The 21,335-nt window shown below is 46.6% G+C and overlaps 1 protein-coding gene across 1 annotated transcript in view; it reads left to right on the forward strand.

The window, feature by feature from the left end:
* gtf3c1 (general transcription factor IIIC subunit 1) overlaps nt 1–21,335 on the forward strand; it is a 54,356-nt gene that overhangs the window by 20,533 nt on the left and 12,488 nt on the right. Inside the window, exons 17-32 of the mRNA XM_082164329.1 lie at nt 9,834–9,931; nt 10,236–10,332; nt 10,421–10,601; nt 10,980–11,079; nt 11,167–11,302; nt 11,384–11,471; nt 12,884–13,036; nt 13,113–13,258; nt 14,306–14,448; nt 14,574–14,655; nt 15,092–15,204; nt 15,643–15,699; nt 16,000–16,093; nt 16,209–16,381; nt 17,555–17,863; nt 18,345–18,583. Of these exons, the coding sequence (XP_082020455.1) occupies nt 9,834–9,931; nt 10,236–10,332; nt 10,421–10,601; nt 10,980–11,079; nt 11,167–11,302; nt 11,384–11,471; nt 12,884–13,036; nt 13,113–13,258; nt 14,306–14,448; nt 14,574–14,655; nt 15,092–15,204; nt 15,643–15,699; nt 16,000–16,093; nt 16,209–16,381; nt 17,555–17,863; nt 18,345–18,583 (2,209 nt within the window). The remainder of the gene's footprint in view (nt 1–9,833; nt 9,932–10,235; nt 10,333–10,420; nt 10,602–10,979; nt 11,080–11,166; nt 11,303–11,383; nt 11,472–12,883; nt 13,037–13,112; nt 13,259–14,305; nt 14,449–14,573; nt 14,656–15,091; nt 15,205–15,642; nt 15,700–15,999; nt 16,094–16,208; nt 16,382–17,554; nt 17,864–18,344; nt 18,584–21,335) is intronic.

The following is a 21,335-nucleotide window of genomic DNA, read 5'->3' on the forward strand; positions in this document are numbered from 1 at the left end:
TTCATTTTGGAAAATGGGGGGGAAATCCCCCCTTAGGTGATTCTTATGGGGGGGAATTTTTTATTTGAGGGGAGTTTAGACTTTTTTTTTTAATTACATTTATTTCGCCTAAATGTATGCTCACTCATCGCATTTTTACAATGGGGTAATTTTGTTCTTAAGAATTTACACAACACAAGGAATTCTTGATTTCAATCTTGGAAATAAATTGAAAAAAGTAGCACAAATAAATACAATAGAATAAAGATACCAATAAAGAGAAATAAAGAGAGAAGTTTTTGCTTAGGTCTAACACGAGTATTCAGAAATACAGAGACTGAATAAAGTAATCAAATGTAAAATAACACTGGGTAGTATTTTAGTCCTGACTAAATTAAATACATAGGCTATTAATCCTGATTCCTTAAAATGAAAGCTATGTTTTGTTGTTTTGACAACCAAATTAATGACAGACACATATGGCTGCTGTCCCTTTAAGAGCTAGTGCACGGATTCTGTTCTCTTACGAGAGGTCTCTCACGAGAGGTCTCTCGTACTTGCGTAAGATATCTTACGCTAGGGGAAAACCTCTTTTCCTCGAGATATTGAAGCCAAAAATTATCCTTAATTTTGCAATAATGTAAAACGCATTGCAGCAGCATGCAGACATGGGCGAGACAGCTCGCCCGCCCATTGGCTGCTCTGCGGCAACTGCACCAGCCTATCGATAGAGGCTCCTCATGACGTCAGAACCAATGAGGGCGCTTCGCGCCCATTACGTCATGTCCCGCCGAAATCGGGTGGGGCCAGGGCTATAAATACGGCCCAGAGAGGCTGGTTTGGTCAGTTTTTCATCTCTTCAGCGGGCTCACGCATCGCTGGATCCTGAGAGGAAGCCGCGCCGTCTGATTGCAAGCACCCAGCGGGATTAGTCTGCATCTGAAGCTGCCGGTCGACAACTCGCCGCCTTCAGTCGCCGTTCCTGCTGACGCTTTCCGGCGTACATATCCTTTTCTCTGTTACTGTGTTTTGTGTATGTGTGTGTGTTCGCCGCCGCGACACACACTCTCATTGCACTAAAAGAGCCGGGCGTCTTTTTCAAGACGCCCCTTCCCCCCCAACCCGCAAAGCCCGCCGGTGCGCCCGCTTGCCTTGCCTGCTTGAAGGATGATACCTGCTCTCCCTCTGTTCGAGCCGCGCAAACCGCGCCGTTCACAGGGGATGTCAGGAGCGGACGGTCACGGGGTTAGCTTTCTCTCTCCCTCTGTTCGAGCCGCGCAAAATGCGCCGTTCACAGGGGAGGCTGGAAGCGGACGGTCGGGGTTAGTTTTTCTTTACGTACAAGAAAGCTACCCTGCCTCTGCGCCCCATTCACGCGTCAATCACCAGCGAAAGGAGAAAATAGCGTTTTAGTCCCGCCGAGGCTGGACTGACCTGAATTTTCTCACACATTTCTCAGTTCCCTGATCAGGCGACTGGAAATATAAATATTGCAGCGCCGGCAAGCAAACGCCTGAAGAAATGTTGACGCTCTTATATGCTCGTGCATCTGAAAGCCTTTGTGTTCCCCCCTGTGGCTCAGTGGCGGAATCTTTGGTTTTTCACACGAGAGACCGGTGTTCGAATCTCGGTCTAACGGCAGATTAATTATGCCTCCAATGCTTCGCTCTGTCAGTTCCCTGAAAGGCGACTGCAGATGTGCATTTTGCAGCCAACGAGCGCGTTGTACAACCCGCTCGCCTGCACCCAAACACCGTTTCTATGGTTCCCGTGCGTCACTGGCGAAAGGAGAAAAGAGTGATAATGTCCCGCTGCGGCCGGGCCGAATTCTATTTCTCACACATTTCTCATTCCCCTCTGAAGTTCAGGCGACTGGAAATGTCATACTGCAGTGAGCGAGCCTGTTGTAAGGCACGCACGCCTGCAAACAAACGCCAGCATGTTGACGCTCTCTGTTTCTATGGCAACTTCTCGCTCGTTCAGTTCCAGTAAATGCGACTGTTCCAGTGTATTCTGTAGTAAACAAGTCGGCGACACAGCCCGCTTGCCTGCACACAAACGCCGCTTTACGGCTACCCAGATAAATCCCATAGAGTGTATTTTCTGGTGTTCCGGCCACGGCCGATGGTGTTATGAGTGTAGACAAAATGCCCACTGCCCAGTGCTCATTCCTACACAGAAACACAGCCCGTCGCACAGGGCTCGCGCACATGAAATCGACCCAGATCGATTGCGCATTAAATGTGGTAAATGTGCCCACTGCCCAGTGTCCACAAACACTACGTTCTGCATGTCTCAAGGTTTCTGTAAAACGAAACCAACATGCATTCGCTCTGCTCAGGCAGACAATGCTCTCAGTGTTGTAAATGTGCCCGCTATCCCACACCCACATTCACACATAGACATGACAGGTCTTACGGGACTCGCCCAGCCCTCCCCCTCTCGGTTGACCACCGCAGAGGAGTCGAGCGCGGGCAATCTGCCCGCTGTTATCAGCGCGCCCCCTGCCTCAAATGTCATAAGCGCGACGCTTATGTTGCAGCACACTGAAGCCCCTCTGTCGCTGAGCGACCAGAGCGCGCTTCGCATTCAACCCCTAGCCATTCGTGCAAACGCATGGGCAAGGCTACCCGGGGTTTCGAAGTGGGTGCTAGACATTATAGGAAGAGGCTATTCGCTACAGTTCGGTCGACGCCCGCAACGCAAAGCGGCGCGAATCGATACTACGGTGAAAAAGGAAGTAGCACACCTACTTCGGGCTGAAATAGCGAAGTTACTGAGCAAAGGGGCTATAGAACCCCTATCACAAGCTCAGAGCGAAGGGGGCATGTACAGCAGATATTTTCTGGTACCCAAAAAAGACGGAGGTCTCAGACCCATTTTAGATCTAAGACGACTAAACAAAGCACTTCTGAAACGACGGTTCAGAAGGCTCACGACCAAGAAAATCCTCTCGCAAATTTGCCAAGGGGACTGGTTCATGTCGATAGATCTGAAAGACGCTTATTTTCAAATACAAATAGCGTCACGTCACAGGCGATTTTTGAGATTCGCCTTCGAGGGCCAGGCATATCAGTACACAGTCCTGCCATTTGGCCTATCCCTGGCACCTCGCGTATTCACGATGTGCATGGATGCAGCACTCGCACCCCTCAGGCTCCGAGGCATACGAGTGCTGAATTATTTGGACGATTGGCTGGTTCTAGCTCGATCACAGTCGGAGCTCATAGAACACAGGACCATATTACTCGATCACCTCGAGAATTTAGGTCTCACAGTCAATTGGGCAAAGAGTTCACTGTCTCCCAGTCAGAAAATATCTTTTCTGGGCACAGATCTGGACTCGCTGTCTATGACAGCACAGCTGTCGCCGCAGCGCAGACTAAGTATTCAGCGCATGACAGAGATTTTTCGCCACGGCGCTTTAGTCCCGCTCAAAAAGTTTCAAAGGATGCTGGGTCTCATGGCTTCAGCATCCTCAGTGCTTCAGCTGGGTCTGCTTCGCATGCGCCCGCTGCAGTATTGGTTGAAAGCGCGCGCCGCGCAGAGCTTGGACCTCCGGTCTCGCGCGCCTCAAGGTCGATCAGAAATGCGTCGCAGCTCTGAAACCTTGGACAGTGACCGACTGGTACCGGTCAGGTGTAAGCCTGGGGACTTCCTCGAGTGTGAAGGTGGTGCCTACGGACGCCTCAACCTCGGGATGGGGAGCGCTGCTCGAGGGCAGACCGTTATTCGGCCAGTGGTCGGAACGGGAAAAGCTTCTGCATATAAACTGCCTGGAAATGATGGCAGTCGACAACGCGCTGAGGCGCTTTTGTCCCCAGATAAAAAGACACCACGTCTTGGTCCGTTCGGACAACATGTCAGTGGTGGCTTATATAAATCACCAAGGAGGTATCAGATCCAGAATCCTTCACAGGCTGACGGAACGCCTCCTGGTCTGGGCTCAGCACAATCTGCGCTCGCTCAGGGCAGCGCATGTGCCCGGCCATCTGAATGTGGGATCAGACAGACTGTCCAGAAACAATCTGCCGACAGGAGAATGGTCTTTACATCCACAGACAGTCAAAATGCTATGGAGGACATTTGGCAGAGCGGAAATAGACCTATTTGCGTCTCAAGAGAACGCTCATTGTCAGGAATTCTTCTCCAAGAGCAGGGATGCGCTGGCTCACGTCCCGCTCTATGCGTTTCCCCCTGTCACGCTCCTACCCCAGGTGTTAGAGCGAATCAGGGAGAGCGGATGCCCAGTGCTACTCGTCGCCCCATTTTGGACAAACCAAGTCTGGTTTCCAGTCCTGATGCAGCTGACGAGTACCGCCCCGTGGCCGATACCGGTGAGAAGGGTTCTCCTCTCGCAGGCGAACGGCTCGATCTGGCATCCTCGCCCGGAGCTTTGGTCCCTACATGTGTGGGCCATCAACGGGTACCCGTTAACCTCCCAGCGGGAGTGTTAAACACGATCACGCAGGCTAGAGCTCCATCTAAGAGGCGGCTCTATTCCTCAAAATGGTCTGTGTTCACTAGCTGGTGTACAGCGAGAGGCACTTCACCCTCACGCTGTGGGGTGCCGGAGGTTCTCTCCTTTTTACAAGAGCTTCTGGATAAGGGCAGAACCCCATCCACGCTCAAAGTTTATGTGGCGGCCATAGCAGCGTTCGCTGAACCACCGCTTGGCCAGTCATTAGGAAGGAACGATCTGGTCATTCGCTTCCTTAGAGGAGCTAAGAGGCTGAACCCTCCCAGACCACCCTCATTTCCCGTTTGGGACCTTTCCACGGTTCTGGAAGCCATGAAAGGTGCCCCATTCGAGCCAATACAGTCAATAGACCTGAAACTCTTGTCTTTCAAAACAGTGTTTCTTCTGGCTCTCGCTTCAGTGAAGCGCATAGGGGATTTGCAAGCGCTCTCAGTGAGCGCGACGTGTATGGAGTTTGGGCCGAATGACTCGAGAGTCATACTCAAACCAAAGCACGGATATGTTCCTAAATCCCTCAACACACCGTTTAGGGCACAGGTTATCTCCCTGTCGGCCCTGCCGGTATCTGAGGAGGAAGGGGACGCAGGCTTCCTTTGCCCGGTCAGGGCGTTAAGAGCCTATGTGTCTCGCTCATCTGTTTTCAGACAAACGGAGCAGCTCTTTGTTTTGTTCAGCGGACGTTCTAAGGGACTAGCTGCGTCAAAACAGAGTCTATCCAGATGGATAGTTGATGCTATAGCGCTAGCTTACACATCCAAGGGCCTGCAATGCCCGATAGGTGTCAAAGCGCACTCCACAAGAGGCATGGCCTCGTCGTGGGCTTGGTCCAGTGGGATTGCCTTGCAAGATATCTGTATGGCGGCAGGCTGGGCCTCCCCGTCTACATTTATAAGGTTTTATAACCTCGAGGTTCCCGCTTTACAAGCTAGGTTGCTCTCGGTTTAAATTTTCAGTATTGCCCGCCCGAATCCTATCGGCTCAGGATGCTGAAACCGCTAGAGCGTCGATCACTGATCGTATATATACTTCTGTGGGCAGTGCGTAAGTCCCCCATATCTATCAGTCCAGGCCGTGTTCGCCCTGGCTGTGTGGAACACTTGATATAATATGCTCTTATCAGAGCTCTATATTACAGGAATGATGCTATTCTAGCCCCTCTTCCCGGATTCTCTGTGAGTCCCTTGTGATTAGGCAGTGTATGAGCCCCGGGCACCTGCCCTTGGGACTTTAGTGTTGTGTCTCAAGCACGCACGGCGTTTTACATTGTGTTCCCCTAGCGTAAGATATCTTACGCAAGTACGAGAGACCTCTCGTAAGAGAACGTACTCGGTTACTACCGTAACCTCGGTTCTCTCTAGAAGAGGGAACGAGTACTTGCGTATCTTGCCGTGCATGCGTCATGTTCTGATTCGCTTCAGCGATGAAAAACTGACCAAACCAGCCTCTCTGGGCCGTATTTATAGCCCTGGCCCCACCCGATTTCGGCGGGACATGACGTAATGGGCGCGAAGCGCCCTCATTGGTTCTGACGTCATGAGCCTCTATCGATAGGCTGGTGCAGTTGCCGCAGAGCAGCCAATGGGCGCGCGAGCTGTCTCGCCCATGTCTGCATGCTGCTGCAATGCGTTTTACATTATTGCAAAATTAAGGATAATTTTTGGCTTCAATATCTCGAGGAAAAGAGGTTTTCCCCTAGCGTAAGATATCTTACGCAAGTACTCGTTCCCTCTTCTAGAGAGAACCGAGGTTACGTTAGTAACCGAGTACGTTTTCATTATACGGTCACGTGCGATTTATGCTTAATACATAACGACTGTGTTTAGAGGATACTCACCAAGACCGAAATTGACATAATTTTCGCATGTTTTTGACTGTTAAAGCGATATAATCCACGAAAAATAACTTTGGTTACCCGCGAGCTGTGTGTGAGGCGGCTTTACTCTATGTATGTGTGCAGAGAAACATCTCTCAGACAGCGCGCACGTATCGAAGAGTTTAAAATCACGTGAATGCTTAAACTGGTAATACTTAAAAAGACGTGCAAATGGTAAACTTTAGTTACTCATGATGCAATGCTGGCCCGATTATGCAAGTGACAACTCCGTCCATCCTGACTCCCGAAACGTGGGAGTGTATTATCGCCTGCAGCTCTTAACGAGCTGATAGAAGACGCAGCACCACTGAATCACTCGCGCGGTTTGAGAAATTGCGTCTCGCAGACAGTTTTAAAATGACTGATTTGATTTTATAATCTGTGTGGATTAATTTACTAATACAACCTACAGGCTAAAGTGAATCAATGTTTGCGGGAATTTCCCGCATTATAAGTGGGAGACCTGCGGGAATTATTAAAATTATGCGCAATACCCGCATTCCCGCGCCGAAATTCAAGCCCTGGGCTCAAATATACAGAGTTTCCCGCTGTTTGTGCATAATAACCATTCTCCTACAGTTCTTTATTTGTTTTAAACAGAAGACTTAATATTTATCTATTTCTGGTCATAATTTGGAGATAATGAGCGTATGAGCTGTTGTGCCACTGCTTATCTTGATTTACACACAGTAAAAATGCCCAAAACCAGTCGTGTGTGGATGAGAGTCTGAAGCAAGCACTGGTGGGCCGTTGTGAAGCACACGTACATCCGCAAAGCCCTGACAGGGCAAACAGCGCTCTGAGTGTCAGCAGATAAGGCGGGCAGGGAAACAACCTGTGCTCTGAGCGGTGTATCGAGTGACTTCGGAACGTAGCCTGGTCTCGCCTGGAGAGTGACGCTGCAGTCGCCAGGTCCGAAACAGATGCAATCGTCGTTCACCGAGAACGCGTGTAAGTCTCCAATGCGCTTCGCTGAGAGCAAGAGGTGCTTACCGATCCATTGCCTGTCAACCGGGGAACGAAAAGCAGCAATAGCGGCCACATACATCTTGGCAAACTCCTGCTATCCATTCTGTGCTGTAGAAAGCGTGGAACAGATCCCCATTTTGTAAAAACTCCCCATCTCAGAGCGCAGAGGCGCCTGGTAGAAGGTCAAGTACACCAGAATTACTTGAATCTTTGGCTGTACTGAAAAATACAGTATTGACCCTGGTCTTCCGCCTTGTCCCTTTAGACACGTGCGCGCGGTTTTACCATGTGCAGCCTGGCGGCGGCTCAACTGGAGATACTAGACTTACTTCCTTTTTACCAGAGCCTTTCGCGTCGAGTCCAGCGCGTCCGTGAAAAGGCGACGGCACAGGACTGTGGCCCCAGGCCTCGTCGTCACGGTCGTTCCTGGGTGGGGGAGGGCCCACCAGCGGCTCTCTGGCGGCAGTGGGCCTCGACCCCGTAATAGCAAGAACCCTCTCGAGTGCACACCGGCAGTGGGCCAGGCCCAGGCAGGCGGCGCAGTTTTACTCGTAGGTGTGGGGCGGGTCGATGGAGCCCGCACAAATCCTGCAAAGGTTAAAGGGATAGTTCACTTTGAAATAAATTTTTGGTATGTTTTAGCTTACCTCAAAGGCATCCAAGATGTAGGTGTCTTTTTTTCCGGAGTAGTTTCAATTTTGATATTTTTAGGTCAAACCGTTCTTGTCTGTCAGTCATATAATGCAGGTCTATGGTCACTGTCTCAAAACAGCATGCACAAAGTCCAAATTAAACAATTCCCCATCGTCCAAATTAAACAATTCCCCATCGTAAGTACACATTGATGGCTTAAGACACGAAACGAGCGGTTTGTGTGAGAAAACGAACAGTATTTATATAGTTTTTGTCCTCTTGTAAACACACACACCCAAATGATCAGAGGACGCGGGTGCTTCGGTCTGCGCAAGCGCCGGAAAGCGACGGAAAAGGTCAGAGGGCGCGGGCGCTTCGATCTGCGCAAGCGCCGGAAATAATCTCTCGCGCGTGTACGTCACTCATTGTTTACACAGAACAGAGATTGTAGGTAAGACGGCTAATCGAAATGGTTCTAATTTGCGCTTATCCAGGATGTTTAAACCGACGTAAAAGAAAACAATTTCGTATGCTCGCGCAAACTCATCCGGGAGTGGTGAGTTTTCACGAATTCCCAATTTATAATCCTTCCCTCTTGAAGTTATGGTTGATCGCTCTTCGGCTGGATATCAACACACCCATAAACGTACTAAAGTTGAGGAGGGTCTGCAGCGATCATTTTTCCCCTGATGATTTTATAAACCAAGGAGAGGATCGCATAGTACTGACATCATCAGCTGTGCCTATGGTGTTTTCTCATCCAACGGAGGTATGTGAACAACGTCTTTGTATGTGTCCTTTGTATTTGTAAAGCTGGCATTACATGAAATGAGCAATAAAATGTATTTCTGCACCATATATTTGGTAAGAATGGTTTTACATGAGAGAGTTATAAGATATGTTATAAGAAGAGAAGATATGTGTAGCCTATACTAAGCAGCTGCTAGTCAAACCAATGTGAAACTATGTGTACTACTCATAAGGGTGCAGTCAATGATACTACTACTACTACTAGCCTAATAATAATAATAATAGTAATAGACAGTGTGGATTCACGAGAGATAATTTCCGGCGCTTGCGCAGATCGAAGCGCCCGCGCCCTCTGACCTTTTCCGGCGCTTTCCGGCGCTTGCGCAGACCGAAGCACCCGCGTCCTCTGATCATTTGGGTGTGTGTGTTTACAAGAGGACAAAAACTATATAAATACTGTTCGTTTTCTCACACAAACCGCTCGTTTCGTGTCTTAAGCCATCAATGTGTACTTACGATGGGGAATTGTTTAATTTGGACGATGGGGAATTGTTTAATTTGGACTTTGTGCATGCTGTTTTGAGACAGTGACCATAGACCTGCATTATATGACTGACAGACAAGAACGGTTTGACCTAAAAATATCAAAATTGAAACTACTCCGAAAAAAAAGACACCTACATCTTGGATGCCTTTGAGGTAAGCTAAAACATACCAAAAATTAATTTCAAAGTGAACTATCCCTTTAACTAGTCCTCAGGTGCAGCTTCATCAATGACAGCGTGAAGAAAGAGATTCTGACGTAATTGCCCATGTGTTTTATACTGCCCACGAACCTGTCAGTTTTTGCATGCTTCGCTTCAATTGGCCAGCTGTCCCCAGCTGGTGTTAGCCCACCAGATTTCAGCAAAAGTGGAGAAGGGAGTGGTTCCCGTATACGTCACGCTGACGTTATGTTGAAGTTACCGCCTCGAAAGGGAACCTGCTCTAGTAGAGCCTGAAAACAACATCAAGACTATCAGAAGAAAAGCTTTAGGGCTTCCTGTCATTGTCGTTTTTATTTTACAGTACAATAGTGATATGTGTCTAAAAAATTTTGTTTGATTTTTATCATTTGAATATGATAAATATGATATGATACGTGTTCAGGTTGCAGGTTTGGAGGAGTACCTGAATGATCCAGTGAAGAAACATTATCTGATCAGATTCCTCCCTGCTGATATAAAGAGACAACTGCTGCACAAGAGGCACACACACACACACACACACACACACACACACACACACACACACACACACACACACACACACACACACACACACACACACACAATCACTCTCACACTATCTCTCTCTCTCTCTCTCTCACACACACACACACACACACACACACACACACACACACACAATCACTCTCACACTATCTCTCTCACACTATCTCTCTCTCTCTCTCTCTCTCTCTCTCTCTCTCACACACACACACACACACACACACACACACACTCAGATGCTGATTAAAGTGTTGTGATGATGATGATGTCCCTCACACAGGAAGTACATCTTCAGTTTCCACGAGAGTCTCCAGAGGTTGTGTTTTATGGGTTTGCTGCAGTTCGGGCCCACGGAGAAGTTCATGGATAAAGATCAGGTGAGCAGGAGGCCACAGTCACATGATCACTTCATAGGTAATGTTTATTGTGTGTATTATATCAATAATACATTCATGTTTGTATTAGGTGTTTGTCTTCCTGAAGACCAAGGCTAAAATCGTGGACACGACGGTGTGTGACCCGCACTATAACAGGGCCATCGAGACAATGCGTGCGTTTGAGCGGAGACACTATGTGTTCAGCAGTGCTCAGGACGTGGAGAACTACTGGTTCGACCTGCTGTGTGTGTGTCTCAACACACCTCTAGGTACAGACACACAACGTGCTGTATCATTCATGGGTGTGAAGTCAGAGTTTGGTTGGTTGGTTCATTCAGCTGCTATGAAAGCTGGGAATAGCCTAAATGCAACACAGCCGCAACAGTACCGCAACATTACTGCGCTAAACCCTCAACCTAAATACAACAGTACCGCAACATTACTGCGCCAAACCCTCAACCTAAATACAACAGTACCGCAACATTACTGCGCTAAACCCTCAACCTAAATACAACAGTACCGCAACATTACTGCGCTAAACCCTCAACCTAAAAAACAACACAACTGCAACATTACCGCAACATTACTGTGCCAAACCCTCAGCCTGAATAGAACAACCGTACTGTAACCACAAATGTGTGTTTCAGGTGTAATCCGACCGCGTCCTGGAGACAGTAACGCTGAGGGGGCGGAGTCTGATGTCACCGTGACAATGGAGAACAACACCAGGCTGCTGTACACGCTACAGTGAGTCAGCCGTTCTGATTGGCTCAGGCTGGATAGTCTGTCAGCTGATTGGCTGATGTCATATTCGCTTGTGTTTCCTTTTGCTAGGGGCAGTTGTGTTGTGGTGGATGATGGCGTTACCCCAGGCGACGGGCAGGGTGCTGGCGGACTGGACTCATGCTTTTTCAGCCACCTGAAACGCAACTGGACGTGGACCAGTCACCTGATCAACCAAAACAGACAGGTATACACACACATACACACACACACGTGTGTGATGTCAGCACTGTTGCGCTGTGTGTTAATGAGTTTGTGATGTTGTCAGAGCACTGAAGATTCAGGAACGCATCATACCGTCAGACTGAGGAACCTGCTGTCCAAACACCCTCCGCCCAAACCGGCTACGCTCACCGGTAACACACACACACTCACACACACACACGTTCAGAACTGTTGCCGTGCTGTAAATAGGGGCTTTTGCACCGGAGGAACCTCTTCATAGTTCCTAGAGATTATAGGAACGCCTTTTGGAGGAACTAATTTCGCTCCTGCTTCAGAGTCAGACTAAACCAGCACTATAGGAGCTATCCGTGATGGAACTATGATTGGCCAAACGCACGCAAAACACTGGCACCTGCCATTTTTAAAAAGGCTGTGTAAACACACAGATTATAGCCTACATATTTACTTCGGAAACTAACTCTACGAACATGTAAAACAGTGATAGATGGACCTCTCAACTGTTACACTGAGGAGAAAATCCAACGCACCTTTGAGGAGACCAAGAGAAACATGATTATGTATTTCTGCTCAGCAACACTGGACATCAACCACACGGCATACGCTAATAACTCTTCATCACTGTCTACTTTATATGTATAACAGTTCTATCTAATAACGTATTAGACAGGACTGTCAGACAGATCGTAAACTAATGAACAGAGAATGAGAATGCGAGCACTGTGAGCTCAGTCGTTCTCAGCGCCGTCAAAATAAAAGTCACAGCAACAAGCGTGTCTTACGTCACTTCAGAGTTCCTACTGGCGGTGCGAATGCAACCAGGAAAACGTTCCTATGGGAACCACTAGTTCTCGCGAAACCACCCTGGTGGCGAGTTCCTAGAACAGAGTTCCTAGAACTATCCGGTGCGAAAGCCCCTATTGGTCAATCAAAGCATTAAGACGCCTGAGCTGTGCTGTGTTCGAAAACGCCCCCTATACCCTCATTCACTATTTTCTACATTAGTCCACTAATTTAGTCCACTGAAGGAGTGAATGAAAACGAGTGAGTGAATTCGGACACAGAGTGCGCCGGAAGCCCTGCAGCTTTTCCATAGTTTGTACTGCTTAATAATCATTTAAAATGTAGCAAACTGGCAGATCCAGTAGTAATGCAGAGATTTATCTTGAACTCTGTCATAGAAACTAGCATAAATAAACCGTGATTAAACGATCTAATAATCAATTAAAAAGGAATTTATACCTGTATGATATAATGCTGTAGCCACATTGGACCAGCGGTTTGGAAAATTGATGGATGATTCAGCGCCATCTTCTGGTCAGACGCGGGAATTCATTCAGCGCGCGACTCTCACAGTGCATTATGGGTATTCTCTAGCCATTGAGCATACATCAGAGAGCATACACACTCGTTATTGCGGTGTATTGTGGGATTGAATGAGTGCACTCAGGAATGTCCACTACGGTTTCGGACACCACTACAAATGGCTGTCCCCTCAAAAAGTGGCCTATTTAAGGGTATAGGGGGCGATTTCAGACGCAGCCCTTGTGTTATATCCGAATATGAGTCTCTGTGTGGTGGTCAGGGGTGAAGGTGGCGCCCCCTGCTGTCCTGGAGGAGGAGGTGCGTCTGAGCTCGCAGCCGGCCAGCAGAAACCAGGAGGTGTGTGGAGGACGAAACCTCAAACGCAAGAGACCCAAGACGGACGGCAGCAAACCGGCACGCAAGAAGAAGAAAGGTACTGGCGCTGACAGAACGTTGATGTGTTAAACGGTGGTGATGTCATGTAGCTCATCAGGAAGTGTGTGTGTCAGTGCGAGCGAGCAGGCAGAGTCAGGCCCAGGACGAGACGGACCAGCGTGCTCTTCTACAGATGACCAGGCAGAGAGTGGCGTGGACACACATGGAGGACAGTCTGCTGATGCTGTGTCGCGTCGCCAGCCACTTCCTCAACCGCAAGGTACTTGCGCACTCACACACACAAAACTATGACGAAAAATGTTTGTTGATTACCTGTTTTCTGTGACAACATCATTAAACACTAACTATCTCAATATGAAAGTGGAAACGCGACTGGCCCTGGCACACACTAGCACGCCCTCTTTTGGCCCGACAGTGGAAACCCAGCTATGGATGATGAACCTAAATGAATGGAGAAGTTGTGCCGAAGTGTTAGGTTGATCGAGACCACGAGCAGTTCTGTCTTCACAAGGTTTAGTTGAATGTGATGGTCCTTCACCCAGAAAGAAATGTCTGTCAGGCAGGTCAAGATGCGAGCAGCTCCTGTCAGATCCTCTGGCTGGAATGAGAGGTAGAGTTGTGTGTTGTCAGCATAGCAGTGATGGGAAAAGCCATGTTTCTGAATGACAGATCCTAGTGATGACATGTAGATGGAGAAGAGAAGTGGTCCCAGCACTGAGCCCTGAGGCACTCCAGTAGATAGATGATAACAGTGATAGGATAAACCATGTTTCTGAATGACAGATCCTAGTGATGACATGTAGATGGAGAAGAGAAGCGGCCCCAGCACTGAGCCCTGAGGCACTCCAGTAGCTAGATGATAACAGTGATAGGAAAAACCATGTTTCTGAAGGACAGATTCCAGTGATGACATGTAGATGGAGAAGAGAAGCGGTCCCAGCACTGAGCCCTGAGGCACTCCAGTAGCTAGATGATAACAGTGATAGGATAAACCATGTTTCTGAATGACAGATCCTAGTGATGACATGTAGGTGGAGAAGAGAAGCGGTCCCAGCACTGAGCCCTGAGGCACTCCAGTAGCTAGATGATAACAGTGATAGGAAAAGCCATGTTTCTGAATGACAGATTCCAGTGATTACATGTAGATGGAGAAGAGAAGCGGACCCAGCACTGAGCCCTGAGGCACTCCAGTAGCTAGATGATAAAACCATATTCCTGATAAAATTAACACACACACACACAAGCTGCGTTAATAAACTAGAAGCTCATGGGTGTATTTATATGATGTGTGTGTGTGTGTGTGTAGCTGAAGAGGCCGTTCGTGCCCTGGACAGTGGTTCGTGACGTGCTGCATGCTGAGTTTGAGTTATCGCTGGATAAAACATCTCTGTCTGTCAGCCGACGCTCACGCTACATCATGAAGAACCCGCAGACCTGCCTGAACTACAGGTGTGTGTACAAATACACTCTCTCACACACTCACACTGCTCTTTATAATGACTGCAGACTGACAAATAACGCTGTCTGACTTTAGAGTAATGAAACTCAGTGTAAATCTGATGGCTGTTTTGTAGGATTTGTCTGGCTGAGATGTATCAGGATAAAGAGCTGATGGCCAAATTCCTGAACCGAACTGACGACTACAACGATGTGAAGGTGAGACTCGATTCTTCAATGATTCTGAATCAATTCTGCGTTTACTTTTTTACTATTTTTAATGTTTTTTTCTTCTTGCTGCCAAACAAAACCTTTAAATTGTATTTAAATGTCCACAAAAACTGATACTTGTGAAAAGTGTTTTACCGGTATTAATCTGAATTCGTTTTTCGATTTTTTTGAAAAAATGGGTCTCAGAAATCTTCAGTTTCTACACTGTAAAACTGCAATCGTGGTCAGAAAAATAATCTTGTTTTCCCTTTGAATAAAGAGTATTTTTCTGACTCCTTTGACAGATATTTGTTTTTGTTTTAAGCACAAACTCAGTTCATTTTGACACATTTGTCTGAAAACCTTTAATGTCTTTAATATCAGTCATTTCGCTTAGATTGTGTGGTTTGCTTGTTTATCGTGTGTGTGTGTGTGTGTGTTACAGGTGTGTGCTGAGGAGTATAAGGAGTTTGTACGCTCTCTGAGGTCAAAGTTCAGCTCCAGCTACGGCTCCAGTGATGTCATCATACCAGACACGCGAGATGAACTCTTTCACAAGTACACACACACACACACCCATGTTCTTTTAGTATTACAGTTTTTAGTCATATTCTAAATTAGCTTTTATTTTGTAATTTTGAGTTTTCATTTAAATTTTGTAATTTTGTTAGTGCTTTTATCTTTATTAGGCTCTTTAATGTATGCTTCTATTTAGCTTTATTTTTGTTTGTTTTAGTAGTTTTATTACATAAATCAGTTAGTTGCAATACAACATTTCTAATTTTCATCATGTTTTTTAAAATAATTTTTTTTAATATTTATATATTTTTATTTCCTTTTTTTATAGATAATTTTTATTTCAATTACTTTATTTTTATAGTTTTAGTTAACAATAAGAACACTGAATCTTATTCTCTGCAAATGAGTCTTTCAGTCTTACGTGTGTGTGTGTGTGTGTGTGTGTGTGTGTGTGTGTGTGTGTGTGTGTTTCCTCAGGTTTAAGGTGTACACAATTGACGAATCACTTGAGCGCACTATAGACAGCTTGAAGAGGTATGTGTGTGTAATAACGTCGCACTATTCATTTTAATAAACAAACTGACACAATTTTATGTTTAAATCCTGTTTTTATTTAATTAAGTTTTGCTTATCAAGTGCTTTGAGCTCTGGAAGACACTATTCATTAAACACTATTCTTATTACCCTTATTAATCTTATTAAAAATGCAAAGTAATGCAAGAAAGTTCCAGGAGAGTGAAAACGCATCAGTTTCTGTTTAAACATTGTTTGATGTTTTCGTCAGTGGAGCTTTGAACTGTTTGAATGTTGGACTGTAATGACTGTGTGTTTCAGGAAGGAGGACATTGATGTTCTGGTGCTGTTTAATTTAATTCAGAGCACGCTAGTGCTCACCAACGCTCAGATGAAGAACTACAGACCCTTCCAGGTACACACACACACACACACACACACACACACACACACACGTGCACACAGGTGTTTATACTGTGTTCATGTATGAGTGACGTGTCAGTGATCGTGTGTGTGTGTGTGTGTTCTAGACGTTCTGTCTGTACACGCGCTACAGCGAAGAGGTTTTGTCCCAGGCCTTCCAGACGTGTCGTAACCGGGCGCTAGTGAACCGGCGGCGGCCCATCACCAAAGCCCACCTGAAGAAGTGCCACTCGCTGCCCTTCCTGCCCATGTCCTACCAGTTGTCCCAGCACTACTACAGGTCTCACACACACACACACACACACACACACACACACACACACACACACACACACACACACACACACACACACACACACACACACACACACACACACCTACCTACCCATGTCCTACCAGCTGTCCCAGCACTACTACAGGTCACACACACACACACACACACACACACACACACACACACACACACACACACACACACCTACCCATGTCCTACCAGCTGTCCCAGCACTACTACAGGTCTCACTCTCACACACACACACACACACACACACACACACACACACACACACACACACACACACACACACACACACACACACACACACACACACACACACACACACACACACACACACACACACACACACCTACCCATGTCCTACCAGCTGTCCCAGCACTACTACAGGTCTCACACACACACACACACACACACACACACACACACACACACACACACACACACACACACCTACCCATGTCCTACCAGCTGTCCCAGCACTACTACAGGTCACACACACACACACACACACACACACACACACACACACCTACCCATGGCCTACCAGCTGTCCCAGCACTACTACAGGTCACACACACACACACACACACACACACACACACACACACACACACACACACACACACACACACACACACACCTGCCCATGTCCTACCAGGTGTCCCAGCACTACTACAGGTCACACACACACACACACACACCACACACACACACACACACACACACACACACACACACACACACACACACACACACACACACACACACACACCTGCCCATGTCCTACCAGCTGTCCCAGCACTACTACAGGTCACACACACACACACACACACACACACACACACACACACACACACACACCTGCCCATGTCCTACCAGCTGTCCGAGCACTACTACAGGTCACACACACATAAAAACACACACACCTACCCATGTCCTACCAGCTGTCCCAGCACTACTACAGTGCTGACAAGTGTGTTCAAGTGGTTCAAGTGTGACAAAAGTCATGGGGTCTTGGACCCCTCCGATGAACACTCAATTTAAAATAAATAAATACATTTCTGGGTCAAAATGACTGAGGGAAGGATGAGGGCTGTTATTGTGCTCGTATTCCACACTGATGCTCTCCAGTTACGGTCGGTCCGTGTGCTGCAGGTTCTTCACGTGGCGTTTCCCGAGCCTCACCTTTAACGAGGCGTTCGATCTGATGACGGGTTTATACGAGGGCGACCGCAGTGACAGACCCAACAGCTTCCACTTCCAGAAGGACCCCGAGGGCCCGGGAGCCGAGGAGCACGAGGCCCACACGCAGGGCATGCTGCAGTTCCCCATGGACGCTCCAGGGGGCGCCAGCGCCTGCTGCCTGACCCTCATGACCCTGGGCCTGCTGAGCCTGGACCTCAGTGTCCCGCAGCAGATCGTGGTGGTGGACAGTTCGCTGGTGGACAACGAGGTGGTCAAGAGGTGCTGCGCTCAGATACACTCACAGATACACACACTAATGACCTGTTCAACACAGCACACCATAACTGTAACACAACAGACCATAACTGTAACTATAACTAATCATAGTTATAATGATAACTGTAATGATAATTATAACGATAACTATATTAGCATCCAGACCAGTGCATGAAATTGTTTATTATAAGCGTTTTATCATCTGTATAACTTATAAAACTGTTTACAAGTTTCATCATCTGGATGCAGGAAGCAGGATGATTGGCTGTCAATGTTTTTATCGTTCATCAGCTGGAAAAACATCACTCTGAAAGTGACTCCAGCGATATCGTTAATCTGTCGTTATTGTTATAGTTGAGTCGTGGACTCTGCTATTCTCTTAGAGTTAGAGCGATCATTAAAACTTTAGTGATAGTTATCGTCCCTGGTGTGAACGGGCCTCAGCACTCTCACAGCTGACTGTGTGTGTGTGTGTGTGTTTCAGCCTCACTAAAGCGCTGGAGGAGGAAGAGGAGGAGGACGAGAGGAAGAGGAGGCCGGAGGTCAAGCCCACACAGGCGTCTCACACCAACTACCTGCTGATGAGGGGATATTACGCTCCCGGGATCCTGCGCTCGCAGAACACACACAACTCCAACAGCACCGACAACATCATGGTCAACGCCTGCACCGTCCACCTGCAGCTGAGACGCACACCCCAACACACACTCTTCACTGCAGAGGGTGCGCTTACACACACACACACACACACACACACACACACACACACACACACACACACACACTCACTCTTCACTGCAGACGGTTTTACAGATGCTAGAAACGTGGCTTTCAAAAATGTTAGACAGTATTCTAGCTTACTACGTGCAGAGGTTTTTTTGTCCCATAATTAGAATCTTTTTTAAAATTTTTATTAAGTAGTAGGAAATTACTAATCATCCAAATGTTTATATCAGCTATGCATTCCGTTAATTTCTTGAATTGGCAAGTTTCGTCGGAGCGCGAAGAGATATCATCATGAGGATCATCAGCATAACAGTGAAAACTAATGCCATGCTTCCTAATGATATCTCCCAAGGGTAGCATGTACAGAGTGTGTGTGTGTGTGTGTGTGTGTGTGTGTGTGTGTGTGTGTGTGTGTGTGTGTGTGTGTGTGTGTGTGTGTGTGTGTGTGTGTGTGTGTGTGTGTGTGTGTGTGTGTGTGTGTGTGTGTGTGTGTGTGTGTGTGTGTGTGTGTGTGTGTGTGTGTGTAGCATGTACAGAGTGAACAGCAACGGTCCTAGTACTGAGCCTTGTGGTACGCCATACTGAACTTGTGATCGATGAGACATCTCTTCATTTACTGCTACAAACTGATAACGGTCAGATAAGGATGATTTAAACCATGCTAGTGCAATTCCACTAATGCCAACATAATTTGCGAGTCTATTTAAAAGAATGTTGTGGTCGATGGACTGCTTGCACTGAGCCTCGTGACGCACTTCGGCTTTATAGTAATACATATCACTTATTTCCGGTATGACCGGCGCCATTGTTTCTCAATCCAGACGAGCCGTGTAAAATGTGCGCAAAACAAACCGTTTTTAGATTTCAGAAACAGCAGAAGAAAACCACTGAATTTTGCTGTGTTCCACTATGTACTGCTTGTTCAAAGTTCAACACAACTTTAAGTTTTCACAGCTTACCTGTCGATGTCGACCTTAGAAAACGGTGGCTCGTGAACATGCGCCGAGCGATCAGCTTATTGAACCTCAGACAACAAATGGTAAGAGAAGGTTACCTGGTTAAGAGAAGTACCAAGTGTCACAACAAATGGTTAAGAGAAGCACCTGTCATAGCGTTGAAAACTTTGGAACCTTAGGTTTTTTTCTTACCCTCGTTACCGTATATATACGAGGCGGCATACAATTTAAAACCTTTCTCCAGCTTGCTTGATGGGGCTTTGCTTGTTTTAAAAAAAAACGATGAACATCATTAACGCTGATCTTCGGAAGATCCTGGAGACAGCGAGTGTAATAAGTAGCCATGGTAGCCATATAACCGGAAACGAGTGATATGTAATAAGTAGAACACTGAAGTAGTTGTGCAAGTAGCGCATAGTATCTGTGAGCGCAGCAAGCTGACTCACTAGCTTAGGACTTCAAAGTTCTTTTGTACTCAACACGAAACGTCAAATAAAAGTCTTGAATCCAGAGTTCTTCGTTTGACGGTTTAATTATGAATCTCAAAAACATAAAAAATTAAAACTTAGGATATTTACTTTTCTTACAAATTAAATGTACAATTACGTGTAGGTCAAAAGACTGTGTTGCTCCAAAGTCCAGTGGCTTCTGACTGTTTCGCGGGTACTATTTCTTTCATACTAAATCTAACAGCCAATCAAATTACATTATACTAAATCACTGGTTAACTGTTTACATTCCAATTTCTACGTTTTATTTGCAACACAGGTTTTCTCAGGTTTTACAAAATAAACTAAAATATTTTTACTTCCATAGAAATGGCTTCAACATATCCCGGTCCCTAATTGACTAGGCCTTAACATATCAATTATCAACTTAAACTTAAACTGAAGTCATTTAAACTCTTACATTCAACACTTTCTTTAATTCCTTTTTGCAAGAATCTTCTTTTCTTCATAGGCAAGTATTTAAGGTAAACGTTAACTGGAAAGTATTAACATACTTGACAACTAAATACTTTTCATAGACTATTCAAATGGTAATTTGTACTCTATTCAAGTCTTTCTCTTCTATCTTCAGTCTTCTCCCTGCAACAGACAAAGTTTAGTTATTGGTCTTTGAATGATACTGATCTTCGTCCGAACCTCAGCACTTCTGACAACGCCTTTGGAGTCAGGTATCACTCTTATGACTCTGCCTAACATCCAGGAGTTTCTTGGCAGAAACGAATCTGCGACGAGAACGACATCTCCAACCTTGAAACTTCTACTTAAGCCGAGCCATTTTTGCCGTTCTTGCAGAAGCGGCAAGTATTCGTGAGTCCACCTTCGCCAGAACAGATCCACCATATATTGTATTTGTCTCCAGCGTCGGCGGGCGTAGACATCATCCTTAGTAAACACACCAGGTGGAAAACTAGGCTGTGTTTTCAACGCAAGCAGATGATTGGGCGTCAGCGGCTCAAGGTCGTTTGGGTGATCTGTGTTCGTGGTTAAGGGTCTCCCATTGATGATGCTCTCAACTTCACATAGGAGAGTGTGTAGTCCTTCATCTTCTAAGAGCTGTTGCTTCACAACAGAGCTCAGCACTTTTCTCACGGTGCGAATTTGTCGCTCCCAGATACCGCCGTGGTGAGACGCAGCAGGCGGGTTGAAAATCCATTGCACACCCTTTTTCATCATTACTTCATTGATACGAGACTGATCCAGCTCTGCCAATGCCTCACGCAGCTCTCGTTCAGCGCCGACAAAGTTCGTGCCATTGTCAGAACGAATAATTGACACTTGACCTCT

Source organism: Leuciscus leuciscus (genome assembly GCF_965113295.1).
Source record: "Leuciscus leuciscus genome assembly, chromosome: 3".
In the NCBI taxonomy this organism is placed as follows: Eukaryota; Metazoa; Chordata; class Actinopteri; order Cypriniformes; family Leuciscidae; genus Leuciscus; species Leuciscus leuciscus.